We start from the raw sequence: 17,929 nt of genomic DNA, 5'->3' as shown, positions 1-17,929 counted from the left end.
AGGTGTGGTTAGAGTACCTCTCTTTCATCTGCCTTGACCATTGAGGACAAGTAATTAATTTTCTTGAGTTACGTCCTGGGCAGTATGCTGTTACAAAGCACACATCTGCTTGAGGTGAGATATCTATGGCTGATACGGAAATTCGTGGTGCACATATAAATCCTGTTGAAAGGGAAGACAGGCACTTATAACCAATGAAGTCCAGATCAGCAAAGATATTTTAGGTCTTTATTTGCAAATAAAAATGGAAGGACCTGGGTGCCTATGCAGTTTTGTGGGCCAGGCTCTTAGTCAGAAATAGTAAGAGTTGTGAGAACAACCTGAATCTTACCAGTTCACTGTAAGTTACTTTGTAAACTAAACTGGAAACAGCAGAATGCTCCTTCCTGACTACTAGTTCATTAGCACAGAATGTGTGTTACTTAAAGTAGTATTTCCTGCAGTAGAGCTTATACAGCTCATTGTTAATACTTAGAGTTGACATTCCAGGTTGTGTGGAGAAGGGCAAGCAAAAGGAAATGAAAAGTGATTTTTGTTTCACAGAACAGCTGCTTCTGTCTGTGCAGTTCTCCCTCCCCTCAAGGTCCTTGCTTTTATCTCTTTACTTCTACAGCAAGATGAAGTATCTAGCTGTGCCACAGCTTTCATTATCTACAGCAGAGTGATGTCAGGTTTGGCCAAATTATATTAAATGAGGGATAGTTGTGCTGTGAGTAGCCTTTTAGCCTGGGTTTCATTTATAATCCACAGCATCTGTGTTAGATTTCATAGTTAGCTTAACCTAATGGTGAGCTTTTAGTATGAAAAGAGAAACTGCCCCCGTGAATTGCACACTAAAGGATTGAAAAGAAGAGAAATTTTCTTGTATCCTGTGTATTGTAACTGCAATTTATTTCTCATCATTTCCAACAGGCACAGGATCTACTGGCACAAGAGATGGAAGTGGTAAAGCAAGGAATGGGGCATGGAGAGCTCTCAAGTGAAGCTTATAACCAGGTGTGGGAAGAATGTTACAGCCAAGTGTTGTACCTGCCTGGACAGAGCCGCTACACAAGAGCTAACTTGGCCAGCAAAAAAGACAGGATAGAGTCACTTGAGAAGAGGCTTGAGGTCAGTGTCACGTTTTTCTGATTTTTGCACCTGCTTTTTTTTTTTTTTCTTAAGTTTCTCTCCATGTGTTTTGTTTCTTTTTTCTATGTAAGAGTTACAGTTTACTTTATAAATCATTCGGGTCTTTTGGTGGGATTCCTTTGAAAAGGTTGTGGAGGATTACTCCCAGGGAGTTCATAGATGTTCTTGAGGTGTTTAAATCGCCTTCTCCCATCCTCTTCCTTTTCTTAAAATATCCCTGGAGTATTCCCACACACAGTTTCTCTTTGCACTATTAGCTGTAACGGTGCTCATCTCACCCACTTTATTCTCACCTGGAGAGGTCAGGATCTGCTCTCTCTGAATTCCATATGGATTTTTTGCTGATTTTTTAATCTCCACTATTAGTGGATCAGTTACCTGATCTTTATAATTTTGCACTTTGTCCCTGATAGTGGCCAATATCAGATACTTCAGAGAAAGATGCTTAAAAATAGCATCTCTGTCCCAAAGCTCCTCTCAAGTTCTCTTTCCTACTTAAGAGTTGGTTTCTGATCAACTGTTAGATACCTGAAGGTCCAGATCGTCCTGAATTCTTTCCGGGCTGGCATCCTCTGTCAGTTCCAGTGATTTCCTCCAAAAGAGAGAGCAATGGTTGTTTGTGATCCCATTCCACTTTGTCAGGAAATAGTAGACTTCCTTATGAGTGCATTAAATTTCAAGTTTGTTGTTGTGTAGTTGCATAACTAATATTTTCTGCAAGTATGAAATGACAGAGTTCAAATAGCAGCATCTCACCGATGTGTCTGCATGCAGTTTGAGTCCTATGGCAGGGCACTGGTCCTAGGGGATCAAGAACTGAATCTACATCTTTTTCTGCTGAATTGCAGAGTACAGCATTCTCCGGTGTCAGCAGATTTGCATCGGTTTATTCAAAATGCAACAGTTGCAGGCCTTAACTCAGTGAGGCATTAAGATTTGGTAAGGTGTCCTGGGACTGAGGGGAGTGTGTGTGGAGAGGAAATCATCTGAGGCATGGCTCACTAAGTAGAAGAAAGCAGTTCAGATCCATTAACACTGATATCCCTTGCCCTACCTCCTCTCTAGAGTTTCACCCAAACACTCTACACAAAATACGAAATATACAGCTTTTATGATAAAAGGTAAGCTGGTTTTAAATTGTGTTGTCTTGCAGAGCATGTGTTTGTTCAGACTTGTAGTAAGTCATTAACTGTTTTCCAAAATACCATTTTAGCCTAAAAGTGTCTCTGAATTATGCAGGCGCGAGATTATGTCCCTGACCATGGCCGAGGGTTTGGAAATAGATGGTCTTTAAGGTTCCTTACAACCCAAACCATTCTGTGATTTTTTTTTTTTTTTTTTTAATTCTTTTTTTCCATGGTAAAAGGAAACTTTAAAAAAAAATTTCTTCTGTATTTAACATCAACATAGCTACTGTTGCTAGAGGTAAACCTCCTCAAATAGCTGCTACTGCAGAAATAACAGGAGAGAGAGGCCCGAAAGCCGGAATTTTCACTTGATTGATACACTTGAAACCCAGCGTGAAGGTGTGTTTTGTGAAGTCTGTCAGTCAAGAATGTCGTGCAGGTACAGACTCCACAGCTGTTGGTTCACCTGCAGACAGCCGGGTAGCGGGGTGGGCTAGCATCGTGCCGAGGTGCTTGTCCTGCTGTCGCTCACCCAGCAGAGAGCACCGTTGCCCTGCCCAGGGCTCCCTGCCTGCTCACCCGCTCTCACAGGCGCTCACCCGTGCCGCTCTGCTCGTATTTTCACAAAAAACAGCATCTGAGCGCAGCAGCAGCCGCCGGCTTGCATGGTGGGAGGGGCTGTGCTGGCATCACGCCAGCAGTCGAAGGGCTGCACCTAATTTGTGTACAAATGCTTTTGAAATTTATATATCTTACGCCCAAAACGGCATTAGAAGTGCGTTATTAAAGTTGTGAACGCAAACAGTCGAAGTTAGGGAGTGCACAAACAGCCTGACACTGGCAGTCTTAATTTGCCTATGCATATGCATTATGAGAAGGTCTTTAATTTCATGATTACAGCTGAGTTTTTCCACAGACTCATTTACTGTACGGGGTGGATGGCACTTGCTTAGTGAGTAGCTATCGAATATTTTGTTTTCACTTTATTGTTCAGTGTGTGGCCCTGTGCTTTTATGCTGTGCGCTACGTCTGCAATCTAAATTGGTTACTTCTGTGTGGGCTTCCTTGTGCTGTTGATTTCTGTTCCTCTCCTCCTAGTATTTGAATGAGTAGTTGGTGGTGGTGTGATTGTTAAGGATGTTGAAGTAACAAGGTAAGGTCAGGGCATCAATTTGTCAAACCTCCGTTGCATTTGTATGTTCTGTACGTGCTCATTGCTCTGTAGGCACAAGGCAGTCACTGAGGAAGCAAAATACAAAATCAGAGGTCTTGCCAAGGACAAAAAAAATTGGGTTTCATTTGCTACCGGCATTGCATGGGACTCATGGAAGACAGTTTACAAAATCCAGCTAGCTGTGTCTTCAGTCAGTTGCTGCATCATGAGGCTACATCTCTTCAGATTAGCAGGGAGCTTGGAGTGCTGCTAGACAAGGCTGATTGCTTGCTGCACTTACGCAGGCTCGCTCTCTCACTTTATTTTGTGTGTTCAAAACGCGCCACAGCCCAATCCAGTCAGGCACCCAGGCCCAGCAGAGCTTGCTGTGCCCCACAGCTGCAAGTGCAGAGGAAGTACTGTGCTGCTTTTCACGACTCGCTGTTTGTGAAGTGCAGGTGGGCTCTTTGCGAAGTTGAATTTGAGCTGAAAATCTCTCCCAAGTGTGTGCAGAATGCAGTTTAGCGCAGCTCTCTTGCCTGTCCTATTTAAAAAGCCCTTCCTAAAAGAAAGGTATATATATACAGTTTTCGAAGTATAGGTCACCAGCTGAATAATTTTTTAATTATTTAAAGCTATTAATTAATTAATTGAATTTATGCTTAAATAAAAAGCATAGCAGTTTACTGAACAAATGAATATACAATGAAAAAAGCAGAGCAGTTATTTTTTTCCTAACCTATTCTCAGCAATGGCAAAACCCACCTTCGTTTTAATGTGTTTCCAAGGAAGAACTGTCTGAAAGCAGTATCAGTTGAAATAGATATTTTAATGGGAAGTATGAGACAACCTTAATGAAAAGCAGGGATATTAGCTTAGCTTTCAGTACCCCAAGATACTTGCTTGTACTCTTAACTTCCTTTGAGAGAAGAGTAGAAACTGTAAGATAAGAGTTTGTCAGCAACAGGAACTGGGGCTGGTCAGCTTTTGGGTCTGCCTCTTCCCCTTCGCACTGCACTAAGATCATGAGGAAAAAACGTGCGAGTTTAGTGGTATTTGCTGGAGACAGCTGCACATCAGGTAGTCACTATCTAATGCTTCCATATGGGGCTGCTGACACCCTGCAGATCCTGTGCAAAAAAAAATGGCTGTTTCTAGTGCTATCTTCATTGCACAGAGATTGCTGGGTGGGTTGACGGCGTGGACAAGCAGTCAGCTTTCTCTAATTGCCCTGTTTTCACTGCCGGAGTGATTTAGTGGTGGCAGCCTTGTATATGTTGACATGACATTTATCTTTCTGACATGGATGGTGGTATCACAAGCAGATTTGTGCTGCTATTGATGAACTTGAGGAGGCGAAGTGGAGCGTTTATGGAGAGCTGCTGTTTGGCCAGATACCTTGTCCAGGCATCATCATCAGTAACACACAACTCAGGGATAGCTTGAATATTGGAATGTACTGCTATGTATTAGTAATACTTTTCACTTCTCCTTTATGTTGAGGGTTTTGGACTCTTTGAATACATTCCTTAATTTGGCTTGAGAGTGTTACAAGATTAGTATGTGAACCTTTTTGCCTTACAGAGTTTCAGGTCCATGCAAGTGAATGCCTGTCACCTCACTCTGTGTCTGTGGTACAGCTTAGATTTGCTTGAACCCTGGTGGAATTTTCTGATCTTTCCAGTAGTTTCTAGAAGTCTGGCCTATTTGTCCAAAGCTAGGCTACACTGCAAAGCTAACTGTTTCAGGAATGGGAGTTTTCTGATGTTCACAGTTGCATTTAGCAACTGCTTCAGTTTTCTGCAATACCTTGCACTCCATCTTCTTCCAAGCAATATATTTATAAAGAAAAGCGTTCCTACCTAATGTGTGTGTTAAACTAGGAACCTTATCAGGTGGAATGAGATAGTAGAGGCATCTACATAACAAGCTAGTTGCTTCACTTTGTAGTTCGTAACGTAGAAACTTCCTGCCAGTATTACTTTTCCTGTGAACATGGTTCATAATGTTGACTTGCAGCCTACAAATATTTTTATTAAAACTGTGGTAGTTAATGTCATCATTTCCATTGATTGCTAAATTATAAACACTATTGAAAGTCTACAGTGGACGAAGCTCTGATTACACTGTATACACAAAGCAGGGTAAATTACCTAATCTTTGCAATATCCAGGATACACCAAGATGGTAATTTAGCAGACCAAAGTGTCCATTTTTGTTTTTGTTTGCAGCCCAAGTCCTGTGAATTAATTTATGTTGAAAACCAGTTGCTTAGCTGGAGTTTTATGGGTTGCATGGTACACTCTGCAGCAAGGTCTATCACTTCCTAGTTTATTGGAGATTATATTATGAGTTCTCTTTAGTTTACATGCTTCCAAAGCTTGCAGTTTTATTTTGGATTTTCAGGTGTGCTGTAACTGAAAAAACACCTGGACAAAAGAAGAGAATTTATAAGACTAGGAATGGAGAAATTACTCATGAAACTAAAATACGATGGAATTCCCGAGTAGTCTGCTTCTATGGACACATATATTCATTTGTATTACTGTGTTGCCTTTGTGAAATATGTTTTGTTTTTCAATAAGATCTGTTGGAAATGTAGTTGGTACAAGAGGATCACATCAGTGGTCTTCACTGTCTGATCTCTGCTTAACGTACGGCTGATCATCAGAGTACCTGTATTTAGTGTAGCAGTTCTGGAGGGTATGTGCTTCTCCTGGGTAACAGATACATGGCAGATCCTTTAGGAATTGTCTTTACCTGTATATGAAAACACTTTTATTGTTTACCAGAGTGGTTACCATGCAGTTTGTGCTATAGCTAGGATGCTCTAACATTTTAGCTGGTGCCAGAAAGGATCAGTGCTACTTATTTTTCTCCAGCTGCTCCCTGCCATTACCTCTGACATGGTACCAGTGCTCTTGTAACTCTGTGGTAATCTGGATCAGTTCACTGAATTGGCAGGAAAAAAGTTATTTTTAGATTAAGCAGCAAACGCCTTTCCACAGTAGCCAGATATTAGATCAGCTTTGCTATAACACATCACGTCTTCAGAATTTTGGAATATTTGTGAGAACCACCATGAAACTAACTCATAACCTATAATGAGGAAAGCAATAAATTAAAGTTCTTGTATTGCTAAGGGTAGCTCATGTCTACAGTAAGAAGAAAGGTGCCAGGGAAGATAAACGGATTTTACCAGAAATCTTGTGTTTTCTTTCCAGTGCAGGTGAGTGTTCATTGCCTGTTCATGAGCAAGTCCCATGAGTTCAGATTCGATAGATCTTATTTTAGCCTCCTAACTAAAACAAAATTGCAATTGCCTTAGACTGCCTTTTGGTTTTGGTAGAGACAAGACATCTCCCGAGAGCAGCTTGGCCAATTTAGGAGTTGAATTTCCCTCTAGAGTTTCCTTTTTTTTCTCTTTTTATTACAGTGGCACGTAGAATACCTCAGATCAGTGAAATAAAACTAGGTCTTAATGTCTCCCTGGGTTCCTCTGTCACTGGAAAAGGAGTAATGTCTACCTAATGGGGCTCTGTAGTTTTGTCTGCGAAGCACTTGTAGACCTGTGATTGAGAATAACTGTCAAAAACTGCTAAATCTTTGCATGTACTTGGACTACCTGGAAGGTAGTTGTCTTTTGCATTTACAGCTTGTTGAGTCGAGCTGGAGCTTTGTATCTTTGCATGTTAGAAGTCTGGGAAAAAAATACTGTTCACTGTCCTTTAGGTGAAATAACCTATTGCGTCCTTGATTTTCCCCACAAATTGTATTTACAGTTAGCAGCTCGCTTTCCTGCCCCCCTTGAAATCTTCATCACCATGAGCAGGAAGAAGGAAGGCAGATCTAGTTTTATTCAAAGGTAACTAGTTAACACTTAAAATAATGATATTTCTCAGACTGCCAATTGAACACCTTTGGGAGACAGAGCTATACTTTTGCTGTTAAACAGTTATTTTCAGAGGAAAATGCTACTAGTTGATTTTATACCAGTTCTCTTGACTTTGGGACCTTTGGAAGGAAGCAGGTGAATGCCAGTGAGAGGGTTCTTCATATTCTAATTTCTGTGATCTTGCCTATGAGTCATAAATTTGTCTTCAGATTGCAGTTGAGCTAGCCTTTCTTCTAAAGTCATAATTTTGGGAGGGCGTGAGGGGGTGTGTGTGTGGATAACTCTTTCTATAGAAAAAAGCATATTTCTGCATGTCCTCAGTCCAGGATGTACCAAAAGATTGGAAGTGAGCAGTGAAAAAGTTCTTTGAAAATAAGCTTAGACTGCACTGCAGTTATTTTTTGTTTGGGCACTTACTCATAGTAAGGTGGGAGGTTTTTCCCTCCCTGTCTAAAACCATTGATTTCCTCTGTGGTGGCTGGTGAAATCAGGTTTTGCATTTGGAAATACAGTTCATAATGGGAACTTATGTGCTTAGAAATAAAGTTCAGCATTGACAAAGCTCTTGCAAAAGGCCTTTGCACACCATCACTGTTGAAAAATGTGTTTGGAAAGAGACAATTATAAATTGATACAATCTTTTGCTGGAAGCCGCCTCATCTGCTGACCCATCACTCTTTAAAGCCTGTCCTAATGTGAAGCAGTGCCAGAAGGTGTGACTGCTGAGCCAGTGTGAGTTGCTGCACACAAAGTAACTTGCTTCATGTATACTTGGCGTAATAGGAGCTCCTGGAATAGTGTGCTAGTGACTGCTGCAAGCTCACCAGGGGGCTTCTGCCATGTATTGGGAAGGAACCAGGCTCTTTGCTAACTAGTTTATTGCATGAGCTTCTACAAGATTGTAAGCCTCTTCCCTGGAAGAGACCAGTCCAAGAACTCTGGGTTTGCAGTGATAGTTTTTGTAGGTAATTACCCTGTGGTTGCTGCTGTATTATCTCATCAGACACAGCAGTAACCCATGTTTGCCTACAGTTAATGAAAGTTGTTAGCCTGAGGTAGTTGTTGCTGTCTGTGATCTTACTGTAATATTTTTTTTTTCAGGGAGAGGTAGAAAGTTTTCAGAAAAGCTTAGTAAGAACATTTGGGTTTTTTTCTTGAACTGTGCTCTTCTAGATGTGTTTCTACTATGATTGTGATATATGGGTATCACTGATAATACTGCTGGTCTTAGAAGCTATTCCTGAATAAAAATATTTAAAGTGGGCTTTAATGTCATCATTGTAGATCAGCAGTGACTGCTGGCTTATCTGGTAACCTTCTGGATTATTCTAGGTCTAGATAGTTGGATTCTATGAACTTTTATGGGAACAATTGCTCTTGATGTACCTGTACTGTCTTAACAGTACTACAAACTCCTGTTGTGACGTTTGAAGGCAAGTCGTCACAATTTCTGAAACATAGTTCACGTGGAGGTTGCTCTTGGGTTATTAGTTTTGTCTGTGAGTAGAGAGAATAGCCTTCTGCAGATGTCAGTAAGTTGTAATGATACATTATCTACATAACAAAGTACTGTATAGGAGTTTATGATGAGGCTTCCCTGTTAAATTGGAGAAAGGTAACTATATTCCCATGCAAGCTTTGAACATTTGGTCTAGTTTCGGGTGTGAAGTTGCAATTGCATACCAGCAGAGCCTTAATTTGAGGACCACCTATGACTGAAACTTTCCGTGAAAAACTTTGTGTGATCCCTGTCAATAAGAATTAAATCCCACTTTGTCATCTCTTGAAAGTTGCACTTTTTGACTGCGCTGATACTGATCAGCACCTTTGCTTACTGATCCTCATACCCCCTCGTATGTTAAGTCAGCATTGTCTTCGGTGTTGCAGCAGAGAGCTGAAATTGTTTGAAGATATGGAGTTGTTTCAGTTGGTTAGCAGAACTAATGCTAGTGTTGATGTCAGTTTGATAGACTGAGCTCGTATTTGTTCTACACACCAGAAATGCAATTTTGAGTTTTATAGTAATCCCCAGCCTCATTTTCCAGCAGAGTTACTGTTAACTTTTACTAACTCAGAGGTAAGAGCAGGCTTTACAGAGTGTTTTGCCAGGTCAAACTGTAGATAGTTGTGTTACGGTCATCTTTGTCCCTGGGGTGGATTGAAGTGCTGATGAAATGTTTGATGTAACCTGCTGTTGAGCAGAAGACTGTCATCTTGGTGTGTGTTGTCTCATTCCAGCTACTCTGGCTGGCTGAGCCAATGTGAGGCAAGTTCACAAAACCTGTTACGCAAGTTAATCCAGCTCCTGCCAGCAGAATTGAGTATGGGACGGCCACTTGTGGGTCTGAGTTGAGGAAGGAAGTTATAGTGATGTTTAAAGTAGTCCTGTATGGGTTCCAGCCTATTCAGCCAGCATAGCTGAAGCTGGCAGAGGATTTTTCTGCACGAGCTCAGCATTTTTTTGACGATATATTGATTCTCCAAGGTCACAGAACAAGCTGGTTTGCTTTTGACTGTGACTCTGGTAAGAACATGCAGCACTTTTTCTTCGATGTTTTTTATCCATCAGGCATGATTAAGAAGACCAATTAGAAGACAAGAGAGCATGATGCTGTTTAGGGATTACCAGAAGCTCCGCGTTTTCATGGAAGGAAAACAAAACAGTCAGTACAGGGAAAAACAGCGATTTGAACCGAGGAGGGGTGTCCTCAGTAGACTTAGAGAGATGAGGAATTGTGAAAATGCAGTTTTGAAGGCATTTGAGCCCTTCCTTCCTCAGGGTCAGTTTTTCTTAAATCTTTCCCAGTGAATGTTTGTTCTCATAAGCAGTTCTTCCCTGTTGTTTGTTGTCCTGAGTTAAACCTTACAACTAACCTCCTATCTAAAACTTCCTTGCCGAATTTATATCCCTCTTCCTTTCCCAGTGGACATAAGAACAGACTAATTTTTCACAATGATCTTTGGGATATTTAAAACATGTTATTGTGTGTGTCTTCATTTTCTCTATTTTTGTTAGATGGAGAAAAAACAAACAAAAAATCCCCATTTTTTCAGTCAGCCTTGCTTTTGTAGCTCTGATTGTGTCTGTTACTCTGTTTTGGTTTCTCTTCTTCGGATCTCTAGTGTGGTGTTGAAAACTAAACACAGCTCTGCTAGGCATGAGGGAAGGCTTTTACATAAGATGTTTGGGATGGGATGAGGCTCTCACACATGCCCTAACATCGTGTATCATTTTACCCCGTGTCTGTACATGCTGTTCTCATTTTGCTATAGCTGGTACAAAAGTCAGTGGAACCAAAGTCAGCCAAGAAGCAGTACAAAATAAATAACTAGGTGGAGAAATCTTTCATATGTCTTTACATTTTCTGCTGGTTCAGAGGGGAAATGGTTGTCAGATTTTACTGAAATCTATTTCTTAGCTTTAAGCAAATAATGTAGACTACTGTTTAAACGCACCTCTTCTAACTGCTTGGAATTCTTAGCTTGGTATCTGAGCCTAAAAATTTTACGAAGCTTGAACTAAAATTATATGCAGTTGTTAGCATTAATGCAGCAGTCAGCAATTTTTAATAAATAGTATTTGTTTCAAAAGCCGAGACCTTCTTTTGACCTTTTCGTAGTAGGTCCTAAAATCTTATAGTTGGGAGGGAGGAGGAAAGGTGGTGAGTGTTCACATTTCTATAAGCTGAGAAGGAAGAAAGGGCTGTTATTTCTGTGTTTAGATGCTTGGAAGGCTTTTTTCCTTTTTTTTTTTTCTTCCCTCTTTTCTTATTTTTCTATTTACAGCAGTGAGGTCTGTGATAATCCACAGTAGACAAGGAACTGAGTAGAAAAGCAAGAGCTGAATAGCAGTATAGAGGCTAAGGACCTCTAGTAGTTAAAGTAAGAATCTATATCCAGAGCAGCTTGGAAAAATTAAGTCCAGTTCTCATTGTCTGAAAATTTCAAGAGTGCTTAGATAATGAGGGTCTGATACTATAATAAGCAGTAGATTTGAACTGGCTGTGTTTTTTCTTGGAGGAAAAAAATGGTTTGTTGTATGTCGTACATTAAAACAGTGCACACTTACGGTGGGATTGATCCATCTGGCCTTAGCTAATGGTGTCTGAGCAAGCAGGCTGTGCTCCCGTCATAGTGAAGAGCACTTCAGTGGCAAGTGTAGTCTTGTTCTGAGGCCCTGGATCAGATGAGCCATGCCCTAGAGTTGCCAGTTTCTCCCCTCATTATGGGAGGACCTTGGGTGACAAGCTCAGATGTTGATGTCTAAAGCCAGGCAAAGTGAATCCTAACTGAAGTGTGTAAAAGTGAGAGACCAGCACATTACTGCCACTGCTAGTGGTGATGCTTAGAACATGCAGATGATTCAGGACTGCTGACCGCAGTGCCCTGATCCAGTCTCTTTTTTGTATGGTGGAGATACAATTATAAGCGCTATTTCATGTCCTGAGGTACTCGGTGTTTAACATTTTATTAGATTAGGTTGTTGACAGATCTTCACTCAGTTTGACAGAATAGTGGAACTTTTCTAAATGGTCTTTTAGCCTGTTCTAGAGAAGTGACATTCTGACTGAAGTTTCGTTTCACACCAAGCATACTCTAGGTTGTCTGTAGTGCTGTGAAATGACATGGGACAATTGGTCTTTGTTACATTAGACCTCTGTTACAAACAAAATTCTGTTTGCCTGTGCGTCCATCTATCCCATGATCTCTAAATGTCAGTGGCTCTCAACACACGTTTTTTGTCCAAGAAATAGTAATTGGAAAATATTTCATTTACCACACAGCTGTATTTGTTGTTGCAGTAATAGCATATTATTTACTAGTGAAGACATTTAAAGCTTTCATACTTTTCCATCAGAGACTATCCTCACAAATCCCTAATCTATTTATTTAATTTTCTCTAGATTTATATAAATATTGAAAAAGAGGCGCCTTTCTGTATGCTTAAAGCACCTTGGGCATAGCTTAAGTCTACACTGCAAACAGAATCTGAAAAACATAGCAGTCTGCATCTCTCTCCACGGGAGCAAACTAGACAGCTCAGAAAGTCAAATTTCTCTTTCACTTACCCATTAACAGTTTGCTCCCTTGACCATTCACTTTATTTATCTCTGCACCACCTACTAAAGCTGTTTTAAGCAAGTGAATAAATTGTTGAGGAGTAGGGTATTTTACAGAAATACGTATCTGTATAATAGAGTGTACTTTAATGAAGTTGGATGGTTGAAATGTCCATGAAATGCACTGCAGTAGCTTGGTGCGTAAGACTGTGATGGCTGCACTAGCCCTAGTGGCTGGGGTTGTCTGTCTGACTGTAGTTACCACTGTAAAAAACAGATCAGAAAGTAGTTCCTTCCCAATGGAGTTCAGTTTCATTGGTAAAAGGTGGTATCTTGGCTAATTGGAGGGTTCAAAGCAGTGAAAAGCTGCTGCTTTTTGGTTAATCAGTGGTAATTCCTTTGTATGTAAGAATGTTCACCAGCAGAGCTTTGATTTTTTGAAAGAAATGAGGCAAGGATAGGCGATTTGGCCGCTGTGCTTCAGAGTTAGGCTTTCCTATTTTAACGCTTGAGAAACTTAAGTGGTTTTCTTCATCTCCTGCACTAATACACCCTTAACTGTAGCAAAAATCAAAGTCTGAGAAGCCTGTTTCCTTTTTTGGTGAGTTTGGCATCTTTCACACAACGCTTTCTTAAAAAAGGGTGTGTTTTGTTTTTTTTTTTTTTAAAGGAACTAGCATTTAAAAAAAAACAACTGGGAAGCTTATGTCCATGTTTCGAGATGTGAAATGTCACGCCTCTCCGCAGTCTTGCTCAGTGATAGTCCTGTGTTGTTGGCTGGTTTGTGATTCAGTGTTAAAGGATTTCTTTGATGCTGTCTTATCAGGCTTAAAAAATGCTGATAGGTGTTTCATGCTTTTACTGCTCATTTCATTTTGCCCTGCTGAATACATGCATACATACATAAAAATACGCAAAGGCTTTGGTTATCTTTGCTTTTTATAGATATTATATAAAACATTTATAACCTGTTAACATGAAGATGCTGTTTACTTGCATTGTGTCCCAGTTGGCAGAATTTTGTAATTTGTATCACTTGTCCATTTATGGATTATGCCTGGATTATGGTTTGAGTACAGACCTGGACAACTTTGGGGAAACTGAGACTTCTGAATCCAAGGCACGTCAGGTAGCGCTTACCAGAATGGTGCAGGATGGGTAGATTGGTGTCTGACATGCTAATTGCTTTGTGGTTTTGATACCACATTTTAATCTCGTCACTTTGTCCTATCTGTTGTGTATGCTATTGGATTGTAAATTGTGAGGTTTTGCTTCTGTTTTTTGCCACTGACCTGGGGCAGCTGATCTGTTCTGCTGTCTGTTACCTAAAGATAATTTTACCTTCCTGCTGTGAGATCCATAAGAGAAAGCCCTGTGCAAAAGCAGCATTGCTAGTGAGACAACCAGGGAACTTCAGATGTTCCATATGGCACGGGAGGGAATAATGATGCAACATTATAGCAAAGTAGAGAAGCTGAATGGGTGATCTTACAGATGGCTAAAGTTACTTTATTTTAAGAAAAAGCAGTTTCACTTATTTGCAGTCTCATACTCACGTGCTTATAAACACTAAGACACATAATCATGGAGTGGTTTGGGTCAAAAGAGACCTTTAAAGATCATCTGTTCAACCCCCCTGCCATGGGCAGGGACACCTTCCACTAGACCATGTTGCTCAAAGCCCCATCCAGCCTGACTTTGAAGACTTAATCGAGTAATCTGTCCAGCATTCAGCTGCCAAGACATTTGAATCCAAGCGGTCTTTCTGAGATGCTTTATGATGACACCAGGTACGAAGGGTCACCACATGCTGAGTTCTCGTCATTGCACCTTGGTTCTTCTTGGGATGGTGTCCACAGGGATTTTTCTGTTTGTTTTGGGGGGGAGTGGGGATTTGCCTTTTATACCTTGCTGAAGCAGACAGTAGTTGGTTTCTCCATCCTGTCCCACCTCTGTGAGTTACCAGGATTTAGTCTTGGTCTCCTGATGTGGCTGTCCTGAGAAAGTGCATGCAGATAGGTGGTAGGATTTGGTTACCATTCTAATAGTCCTTCTGCTATCCTTGCAGTGCTTCCATGCCCCAACATTGCCATTCATTTGCCACTCAGACCAGTCTAAATGTTTTCATTATGGTTCTCTGCATCAGGGAAGACAGTTTTGGAGTTTCCTTAATGTTGCTGAAGGCCTTTTTTCTTTATGGAATATGATTTAGGTGAATCCTGTTGGGATAGTCACTAAGAATATAATTTTGAAAAGGAGGAACATAACGTCTTTATTTCATTTTCCTTTACTAAGGCAAAGAACATCTCCTGTGTAAGTAGGATGTGGCGTAGCAAGCTATCGTAACTTAGCTCAGCAAGTGCAACAATTCCTGTCTATAAAGCTAGTGGACTTCACCCCTGCAATAATAGAATAGCTTGTAAAGATTTTAATTCAGAAGTCTAGGTGGTTGTAAAAAGGGCAGTGATTGGTTAGTCGAAATTAGAGAACTCCCATCAACTCGATACAGTTCCATGGATATATTTTTACTACTTTTTTTGTTGTTCCTCTTGACTTTTGAGTTCTGGATAAATAAACCAATTCTTGGGTTCCTTCTGACAGATAAACAGAGGTCACATGACAACTGAAGCAAAGAGGGCTGCCAAGATGGAGAAGAAGCTGAAGATCCTGCTAGGTGGTTATCAGTCTCGAGCAATGGGCCTCATCAAACAGTTGAATGATTTGTGGGACCAAATTGAACAAGCCCATCTGGAACTACGTACTTTTGAGGAACTGAAGAAGCATGAAGATGCTGCAATCCCTCGGAGACTGGAGGTGAGATTCCAAACTGTACTTCCTTAGGTCAAATACAGGCACATTATGAAAAAGATGTTTTTGCAATGAATGGGCTCTGAGGTTCACAGCCTGAGTTTGTATCAAGTTTTTAATGGTCTTTTTAAATTATACTTTTGGCTATTACCAGACTCCTCTGCTCTTCACTTCAATATCAAAGATTCTGTGATATATATATTAGAAGCTGGGACTAATCTGCTAGTGTGTTCTTTAACTTTGTTTTTATTTTATTTCCTTGTGTGGTTTATTTTATTAATCTTCTGCAATGTGTATCGGCAGAAGTTCCGTATCTATCTTCGTTTGGTTTGTTTTGTTTTTAATTACTCTTAGGGTAGATCTGAGACTTGCATAAAGCCTCCTACTTCCTAAAAAGTCAGTGGACCAAATGCCAGTATATACTACAGGAGATTCTCCTTTCCTTTCACATGTTGGTTGTGTTACTCCCCGAAGCTAATGTTGTTGTCAGACTTGCAGATGTCTGGACTTTTAGAAAGCCAGTACTGAAATGGGGCTATTGTGCTGACTTAAACACGGCGCTCTGTTTCTGAAGCTGAGCACTTGTTCTGTAGTTACAGTTTTGAGCCATCCTCAGAGTTCAGGCCGTTTGCCTGCAGTCCTGTTTCTGGCTAACAACATGTGCGTATGTGACCTGGACCATTGCTCCTGCAGAACACTGCCTGCCTTATTGGCCTCTGACTGGTTGGCGTGGCTTTGAGGAGGAAGAGATCTCTTTCTCTTAAGCAGCCTTAACTTCAGCCCAGATCTAGCAAAAACAGCTACACCGATGTACCTGAAAACAGTGCCTCAGAGCCACTATTCTTAGTTTAAGGATCTCCAAGATATTCTTCACTGCCCTGTTATCTAACAAGGCTCAGTCCTAGGCTTGCTTTCCAAGACATAAATACTCGTCTGAGCATAGTTTTTCTTTTCTTTTTTTTCCTTCTAGAAGAGAAGGTTCTGTTGAGTCTCAAATCTTCTCAACCACTTGCTATAAAAAAGATAAAATGTGTCAGTTCTTTAAAATGATTTTGTGAAGATGGTTTAGAAATGCTGAGAGATGTGTTTACAAACTCAGAAGTGATTAGTCAATTTGAGTGACAGTTAACAGTAAAAATGTATTAAACAGCTTGATAGCTACTAATAGCACCTGTTTTAGAGTAAGTGACACTTCACTCAGGGTTAATCCTCAGAATACATTTCCTGTCTTCTAATACAAGAGCGAAGGGAGATCAAATGAACTAGCCACTGGCAGTTGTAGAATGAACAGTAGTTCTTTATGCACTATGTAGTTAGTGGAAGAGGGCCTGCAGGATGCAGGGTTAATTAGGAAGGTTACCCAAGAAAGGTTTTGGACAAACTCATGGAAGAAGAATCCATGGATAACTGTTAAATACAATGCACTGCTTGTCGCAAGTTTCCAATTTGAAATCTCTCCTTTTGAAGCATGTGATATTGACTGCTGTCAAAACCAGGGTAAGATACCTGCCATTTGAAGTAAGATAACTGTGGTTCTTGATACTCTACATCAACTGCTCTGTTTTACATTTATATTTAAAATAAGTAATTTTAGCAACGTCGTGTATCAGTTCTGACCCCTTCCTCTGAAGGAACTAAAATAGAACCTTTGATAAAGATCTTTGTGGGTGTGACTATTGGAAAGACTGACTGGTTGCTTAATTACATTTTCCTTACAGTGTCTGAAGGAAGATGTGCAGCGACAGCAGGAGAGAGAGAAGGAGCTCCAGCAGAGATTTGCTGACTTCATGTTGGATAAAGAGACTTTTCAAGCAAAGTATTAAAGCACAAAATTCCGTTCGTCGCTGATGTAACATTTTTAAAGTGTACAGATACTTCTCCAGCAGCTTTTTGCCATCAGTTGCAGAAATCAAGTGTAGTCTGCTGTTTGCTTCTTGTCAATTTTTTTCCTTTAATGGACTATTCCAGATGCTCTAAGTATAAATGGCTTTGCCCAGTGTTAAAAACTGGATTGAAATGTCCAAAATTTTATTAAAAGAAAAAAACAAAGTCACACTGGTATGATTTTAGCCATGTCTTCATTTGCTAGGGTGATCACATCATTATTCCTAGTGTTTTATCAGTCTTAAGACCTGTAAGATACATGCCTGCAGAGTAATGTCTTTTGAATAAACCTGGAATGTTAAAAAGTAATAAAGAAATGAAATGCTTGTCTTTTAACTAAAATGGAATCCTCCCCTATAGCAGGCCTCTCTTGTGTTTCTGGTAAATTGTCTTTCTTCTCTTTCCTGCTGCTGCTTTTATTTTCCAAGACTGTAATTTGTAATAGGAAGGACCCGTGTGGTATAATTCTGGTCCATGTTCCCGGTTCTTCTCTGTGCATGTGACTAAACACTCCCGTTTTTATCGGGATGTTCAAATGGTCATACTGGCAGTAAGCATAACTTCACCATCCTGAGACAGGTAGGTTTAAGTTTTAGAAATGCACCCAGCATAGCCTAACTGGTCCCATAGATTTCAGCAGAAGGTGTACCCTTAAATTTTCGAAGTGTTAATGCTTTTGAAATCATCTGTGCATAATGCATGTTCCCTCCATCTGCTTGAGGAACCTTTTCCTGCTGACTTTTATGCGGTGAGCTGAAGGACATGGGTAACATCACAGTTCTGCCTTGGCCCAGACTCTGTGGAAGGTGATTGCAGAGAAGCTATCTCCATGTGTCTTACACATCGCAAGCGCTGGAACTCAGTTGCTTGT

The 17,929-nt window shown here is 40.4% G+C and overlaps 1 protein-coding gene across 1 annotated transcript in view; it reads left to right on the top strand.

The window, feature by feature from the left end:
* The window catches only part of CDC5L (cell division cycle 5 like), a 36,060-nt gene extending 18,825 nt beyond the window's left edge, over positions 1-17,235 (top strand). Inside the window, exons 14-16 of the mRNA XM_075414989.1 lie at positions 913-1,110; positions 14,968-15,180; positions 16,893-17,235. Coding sequence (XP_075271104.1) covers positions 913-1,110; positions 14,968-15,180; positions 16,893-16,997 — 516 coding nt within the window. The 3' untranslated portion in view covers positions 16,998-17,235. The remainder of the gene's footprint in view (positions 1-912; positions 1,111-14,967; positions 15,181-16,892) is intronic.
* The last annotated feature ends 694 nt before the right edge of the window (positions 17,236-17,929 follow it).

The sequence above is a fragment of the Opisthocomus hoazin genome, chromosome 2 (genome assembly GCF_030867145.1).
Source record: "Opisthocomus hoazin isolate bOpiHoa1 chromosome 2, bOpiHoa1.hap1, whole genome shotgun sequence".
Classification (NCBI taxonomy): Eukaryota; Metazoa; Chordata; class Aves; order Opisthocomiformes; family Opisthocomidae; genus Opisthocomus; species Opisthocomus hoazin.
Note: the sequence above shows the minus strand (reverse complement) of the source record. Positions and strands in the feature narration are given on the sequence as shown.